Source organism: Anarrhichthys ocellatus, unplaced genomic scaffold (genome assembly GCF_004355925.1).
Source record: "Anarrhichthys ocellatus isolate YVR2014 unplaced genomic scaffold, GSC_Weel_1.0 scaffold4, whole genome shotgun sequence".
Classification (NCBI taxonomy): domain Eukaryota; kingdom Metazoa; phylum Chordata; class Actinopteri; order Perciformes; family Anarhichadidae; genus Anarrhichthys; species Anarrhichthys ocellatus.
Genome location: NW_022280034.1, coordinates 875094 through 882490, shown reverse-complemented (window position 1 = coordinate 882490; position 7397 = coordinate 875094). Strand labels below are relative to the sequence as shown.

Below are 7397 nucleotides of genomic sequence, written 5' to 3'. Positions count from 1 at the left end.
CTTCTTTTTTTTCTGCCTCCGACACGCCTCCCTGCCACACCCCCCCCCCCCCCCCCCCCCCCCCCCCCCCCCCCCCCCCCTCCTGCAGACAGAGAGCGCAAATACGCGCTACATAAATTCTATTTGGGCGCATTGGCGAGCAAGATGGCGCTCCTGCCTGTCAGCACCTCGGACAGCTCCCGGCGGCTTTGACTCTAAACTGAGTCTGTTTGATTTGTTTTACATTTATTTGCGGAGGTGGAGGTGTCACGTGACTACTCTGGTTCGGTCAGAGCGTCCAGATGATTGCGACTGCATCCAGGTGTCGCGTGAAGAAGCTGTGCGCTATTAGCTGCAGCCAGAGAGGGAAATCAAATTCTGGATCAACTTGACTGCTGAACAGGACTTCCTCCTCCTCCTGCTCCTGCTCCTGCTCCTGCTCCTGCTCCTGCTCCTCTGCAGCCACAGTCTCGATTGAAGAGTTCAGGAGGAAGACATAAATCCACCGGCCTCGGCCTGCGGTGACTTCACACCGGAAAAGGAGCGCGTTTCTGTCCGCGTCTGTCTCAGTCGCGCCGGTGTGAGATGGAGGGGCGCGCAGAGAGATCACGAGGGGAAATGAAGCTGTGTTCAAGAAATAGTGTTGCCTAGCTCTTTGCCACCCGAGCCCTGCAGTTTTACTTTTTAAATACATTTTTTTAAAACACCGATATGAAGACGTTGGTGCTCCTGGTGACGATGTCTTCGGTGGTTTTCAGCCCCGGCTTTGCCCTCAGCTCCCATTTCAGCTCAGGTGAGCCGACATTCCGCTAACATCCCAGAATAATGCTGTTAATGTGCTGTTATCTGTTAACACTCGTTCTTTCTGCATGAACACTATCGGTTGCCGATAAACGCCTACACATCAGTACAGGATTTAAACGGCGCAGTTGTCCTCATATGCAATTGTCAGCGCTATGTGTCCTTGCGTGTGCGTCCGTATTGATGTTTTTGCATAAAATGAAAAGCGAGCTGGGGAAACATCATGTGTGATTAACGGTCTTTTTTTAAGATGCTCTGATATTTGTTTCTCAGGTCAGATGGGCGTAAAGCTGCAAAGCATATTAAGGTGAAAGGCAGACGTGAAGGTGAAAGGTGAATTGTGGGAGCAGAAAGGCTTCCTCTAATTGGAGCAGGCGTGCAGCTGGTGTTATCCAATTAGTGCTGGGAAAGAACAGGATTGTGGGAGATGATGAATGGAGGCAGAGTGCCTCATTGTTTCTCACATCCATCTTGGAAATAAATCAGAAATCCCTGCAAAGCGACCGTCTATTTTATCATTATGCAGCATAAGCAGCTACTGTCATTCAGATGGTTCCTAGGCAACCAAAAGGTGCAGCAGGCTTTCTCGTCTCCAAAAAATGGGTTTTCCCCACAGAGCCAAAGCATCTCCTAGAGTTGCATCGTCGTGAGGACATCAAACAGAAGCCTGTTTAATCCTGGTTTTTGTTTTAATCCTCGCTTCAGTGGGTCTCTGCTGCCTTTCCTGTCACGGCCACCTTGGTGTCATAATGCCTGCTGCCCTTTTTACAGCTGCATGAATCCTTTCCAGCGTTTGAGTCTCAGCAGCAGTTGGTTTGTACCAGATGAAGCTTTTCATTTTCTCCTTCGTCTTTCTTTTTGTTTGTTTGTTGCACTCTGCCTCCAAACCACACGTTTACAACGTGTGGATGTGACGGCTCATTTAAATGTTCTATTTTTAACTCAACTGGTAATTCTGACTGAGTGTGTGTGTGTGTGTTACTTGTGTTCTAATAGACCTACAGCTGCCAGTTGTGCTTCTTGTATTCATTTCACCAGATTGAGATAAAATGTGTTTTACGATGGTGATCTGAGATGGCAGCAGTTGAGCGCACGTTGATTTCATACATGCAATTCAAAAAACAGCAGACATTACATACAGAGTACAAACTACAGTCTGAGAAACTACATCCAGCCTGTGAAGGACTAAAGACTCCTCTTTACAGACTAAATGCACTTCTTTCTTTAAAGCAAACATCTGTCAGTCTTTGTCATGGAGCTGACCACGGTGCTGAAATCGTGACGGGGGATTATTTTTAGGAATATTCCGATACTTTTAATCCCAGATTGCGCCCTCCATTGTAGAAACATGGAGTCTGGCCACACATCCTGTATTATGACAAGCTTTCCAAATATTACATTTCATATATTGGACATATTACGTATCCAGTATGAATCATTTCAAAGGCTTGTCTCTGAGTTTGACATAGACGAGGCCTTGGATCAGCTGTTGAAGCTAACTGTGTGGAGATCTTCTTCAAAGCCAGTGTGTTGATGTGTGTGAGCTTGTTGGTCGCTGCTGACTTACACAGAACGGTCTCAATCACGAAAAGACTTTTCCTTTAAACCACGTCTTGTTTTCACACTTAAAATAGCTTCACGATCTTCTTATTCAACGCTGACCGACAGTCTGATAAACAATATCTTGTTCTGGGCATCATTTTACACAGTTCCCCCAAATTCCCCCCTCACATATGTGGTATCTCTGGATATATGTGATGTTTGACAGCAGGACGGTGGGCTTTAAAAGAATACATCCATGAGGAGGCATGCAGTCATGGGATTTTATTTAGTTTGATGGTTCATTTCTGGTTTGTTGTATGTTCTAATAATTGTTTGTCTTCATCGTCTTGTTGGTAAATGTCGGTACATTTGCTGATTTTCTTGGTCTTTGAATATATCAAATGTAATTTGTTATCTGGACGTCTGAATATCAGACAAATCAAGCTTTTTGGAAACGTCAGAAACTTGTGATGGCATTTCCCACCATTTTCTTTATAGAGTAAACGGTTAATGGGTAAAATAATTGGTAGACTATTTTGATCTTCAGTTTGCAAACTCACTCATTATCATTTTTCTTTTCATAAAGGTCCTACTAGATATGCAGTTTTCCTTCAGCCAGGAGATTGTCCATCCGTTCCTTATTAAGTTCATATTTTCACCGGACAGAGCTGGAGCTGCTGGTCGTATCCGAGCGTATTCTGTTTGTTTGTCTGAGGGAGCATCAGCTGCACAGATGAGTTTAATGAAGGGAGGTGGATGCGAGGGAAAGAAAATGAAAAGATGGAGGCAGAGAAGAAATGGGAATGTCAAAGCAAGAAAGCAAATCAAAGAACAAAAAGAAGGAAGGGAAGGAAGGTGCTTGTCCTGTGGCTTGGATCTTCTTCGGCCACTGCGTTTGGGGGCGGGTCTTGGAATGACATCACTGCCCAGTTAAGGCAGGGCTTGGTATCAGTGGTGGTGGAGGGGGGGGTTCATTATTACTGGCAGTGCTGGCTGCTTTCCCAGGCCCCAGGTTATCCATTTCACATCTCTCAGTGGGCTCCTGGCTGCGCATACAGAGGCACACTCTCATTATACGGACACAAAAGCACGACACGGTTTGTTTGAAAGCCCAGTGGACTTCCCTTTCTCCGGGCTATCGAGACACTACCGGGTCCGGGTGCTGGAGGACACGAGCATGGAGCTTATTGAGCAGGTAAACCCAGAGGATGCTGGCTTAAAGGACGTCTGGAGTAGATGTAGCTGGAGGTTAGCTTTCTGTAACTTGGTCAGAGATGGGATTTGATTGAGAAGCTGCATCATTTTCAAAGTATGTACAGTAGATGTATGTTTCAGAATAAATGGTGAGCAGTTGGCAGGCTGAAGAAGTGGAGACCACAAAGCTGTGGCTATGAATTGGATTTGTGCCATTTACAGCAATTGAAGCGCCTCTAAAAGCTTTTCCCCCCCGATCACCTCGAAACGTCCCGTTAGCAACAACTCCCCGACACTCGTCTGATCTGAGCCGATGAACAGCACCGCGGTGGTCCATTTGTTTTTTGGTCTGTTTCTGTGGAGCAGAGTGTTCCGAACATAATCGTTCCCATAAGTGAGGCTGCTGAGTGCTATACTCTACCTCTTTGTGTGCGTGTGTGTGTGTGTGTGTGTGTGTGTGTCTGGAGAATAAGAGCCTCTGATTGTACAAAAACTAATTTGGTTGAAGGATACAAACTGACTTGTTCTCATTCGACTCCGCCTCTACTCACATTCATTTGAGTGATTAAAGCGAGTTCCTGTCAACCTCGAACGAATGGAAGGGGGCGTAAACATCCTCCAGTCACAACACAAACACAGTCGTACACACACAGGCTCATCAATGAGGCTGGAACAACAGAGCAGTTCACTTTGCTTCTAAAAGCGCTGAGCTTTATCGAACATCATTTAAACCTGATCGGGATCAATATCCTCTGTGTGTTTTATACTGTATCAGATAACAGGTTACCACTTATTGTCTTCATCGTTTAATGAGGAAACTACACTTTCAATTACTCCAGTAATCTTTATAGAGTCCATCAAATATCTAAAATTAGTAAAAAATGAAAAGCAATAAAGGTGTTAGATTGCTTAATTTTATTGTTTATTTTAATTTTCAATGATAAAACAGAGAGAAGTTTAATTCTCACAATCTAGCATTTCTGCTTGATAAGTGACGACTGAGCAACTCCAAAGAATAACCTGTTGATCGAGTAATTGCAGCAGTATTCAATTACAAAATCGAGTCTATTATTTAGTTTTGCCCTAAATGCAAATATACAGTATGTTTACCAAACCACGTGGTCCTTTCATACAGACTACTTATTTATAGAATCGTCAGAAAACCAGCAAGCTCAATCCTCGTGCTGTGTATCGTCATCGAGACGTGAAAACGACGCCATGGCTCTACGACGCTCCAATCAGCCGCCAACAACATCCACCGTCACTGTTTACTCGTATATGGATACTTGGAGCGGTGACTCTGGTTTGATCAGGAATCCTTCATTGAAGGAGTTTGTCAGTGTACACGTTTTCTTTGTTTTGTATATAAAGTGTAAAGCATATGAAATATATAAAGATATAATGTGTAAATAAATATTTACGTAGCCTAATTCTCTGAACAACGCTGTTGTCTTTTCCATAGTTCTTATGAATTCTCCTTCACATCTTAATAATTATTGCGTCAAAGGAGAAGCGGTTAGCGAAAGTCTTCATTGACTATATTACCACATGTGCTGTGTTGCTAAAGAGCGAGTTCACCCTCGTGCTACTTATTTACAGACTAACTGATTAATCAAGAAAATAATCCTTCAGATTAATCAATCAAAATGATGATTAGCTGTTCTATCAATGCTTGTTGTATTTTAGTGTCGTGTTTTATGTGGAAATCGGTTTATGGTTCATTTCTTTCTTACTGATGAAACTTACTGGAGTTTCAGATTGAAGTCTGCTCACAAACCTTTAATAGACTAGAAGCAGCAGTAAAACAGTGACGCTGATGATGACGATGACGCTGATGATGATGATGATGATGATGATGATGATGATGATAGACTGCTGAAGCTTGAGGTTCATTACAACTTTAACCTCAACGGGAGTCAAACCGTGTTATTTTATCTCTTAATCCTCACATTGAGAGTTTCATGCTCGCCGCTGCTCTGATCTCTGATGCAGGATCTCTGCCGTGGTGCCCTTGAGCAAGTTTTACTAGCCGATATTAAAGCGCCTGGGTTGGTGTTTCAGCACAATGGACAAACCGTAAGTATGTTTAAAATGCATTTTTTGGGCGTTAGAAAGTGGTATCACAGCAATTGTTACACTCGTGTGTCATCACGTCTTCCATCCGTCTCTCTCAACAGAACTCCAGACTGACAGGCCGCCTCACTCATCGCTGCACTGAGTTGCCTCAAAATACAACCATTCGCTCTCCGGATGAAATCATGCGAGCTATTATTTCTCTTATTACTTTGCCTGCCCAGTGTAATTATGGAATAATTTCATTTCCTGGTTCCTTTTTAGCCTCTCAGCTGAGGCATTAACGCAAATCGATTGGCTATGGAGCGACGCTCGGTTAGAGAGACATCCAGTTATCATCTCTGCTCTGTTTAGTCTGTTTGCACAAGAGAGGCTAATCACTAGACTCAAAGACAGCAGAGTCAACAGTTGAGTGGAGTACTGCGCATTCAATCAATACACGAGCTAGTGATTCATGTTGATGCTGCTCGTGTCCTCTTTGGGTTTTTAAAACCATAAACTTTCCCGTTTTCTGTCACTCTTGTCTTCTGTGTCCTCTTTAATGTAGCTCTCTTTGACTTCCCTGTTTCTCTCTTTCTAAACCTCTCTCTCTCCATATATATACATACATATATATATACATATATATATACACATATATACATGTATCCATCCATCTCCACGCTGTGGACGCCCTCCCAGTCCCTGCAGTATCACAGCAGGCTGTTAAGTCTGTGATTTAGAAGGATTCATCGCTGGCCACGCTCGGCTGGCTGAGAAACGGGCTGATTGGTTCAGACTAGTGTGTCCTGATAGTTGTGTGGAAATGTAAGTTGTTAGAGGACAAGGTTGCTGATTGGTTTTGAGCACAACAATGACATCATTTCAGCTGTATTTGTGAATGTTTCTACTGTTTTTGTACTTTATTCAACATCTCTCTTGGAGAACAAGATGCTGTTACTGATGCAGAGAAATCACTCAGAATGATATAAATAGTTTAGAACCTTCTGATCCTCGTTCATTTGTTCTGAACTTTTGTCAAACCACATCCACTGATGAAAACCACAGCACACTCACTCCAAACCACACAACTGTTTTATTTTGTTAGACCACATGTCGATCCCAGTAAAGTCTACCTGAGCGGAGAATGAAGCCTCTCTCCCTCTGTGTGTGTGTGTGTGTGTGTGTGTGTGTGTGTGTGTGCGTGTTGTAATCACAGCTTCTTCTTGCTTTGTTGACATTGCCGGTCGGCCACGTGCATGTCAGTGCATGTGAGGGTGCACCACTCCAACAGCGTCCGCGTGGTCCCTAACCACCCTCCTGTTCCCACTCAGGTAACCACTGTTAGCTCTGTTAGCTCTGTTAGCACTGTTAGCTCTGTTAGCACTGTTATCATTGTTTGCACTGTGCGCTGTTAGCTCAGCCGTCGCCATGTTGAGGGCCGTGTGGAGGCACTATGCTCTCAATTCCGTGTTATTAAAAGTGTATTAGTACACGTCACTGTTGTACCTGCAGAGATCTGCTTTATGTTAGATCTGCGTGGCGGTCGCTCTGTGAGGTGACAGCCACTGAACACCCACACAGCTGATACGCCACCACATGCGTCAGTAGTTACAACACAGCAGATACTCCCTCAGACGTCTCCACAGCAACACATCTCACTTAATCAGTGTTGTCATTCATTACAGGATTCATTCAGCATTTCAGAACTCTGCCCGATCAAGGTCTGAGTGAGTCAATACAACGAGTCTCTCTCTCTCTCTCTCTCTCTCCCTCTCTCTGTCTCTCTCTGTCTCTCTGTCTGTCTCTCCCTCTGTCTCTCTCTCTCT

The 7397-nt window shown here is 44.1% G+C and overlaps 1 protein-coding gene across 1 annotated transcript in view; it reads left to right on the top strand.

Annotated features, from left to right (window-relative positions):
• The first annotated feature begins 690 nt into the window (after window positions 1-690).
• Window positions 691-7397, top strand: part of aatkb (apoptosis-associated tyrosine kinase b) — a 45297-nt gene continuing 38590 nt past the window's right edge. Inside the window, exons 1-2 of the mRNA XM_031842912.1 lie at window positions 691-772; window positions 3381-3517. Coding sequence (XP_031698772.1) covers window positions 691-772; window positions 3381-3517 — 219 coding nt within the window. The remainder of the gene's footprint in view (window positions 773-3380; window positions 3518-7397) is intronic.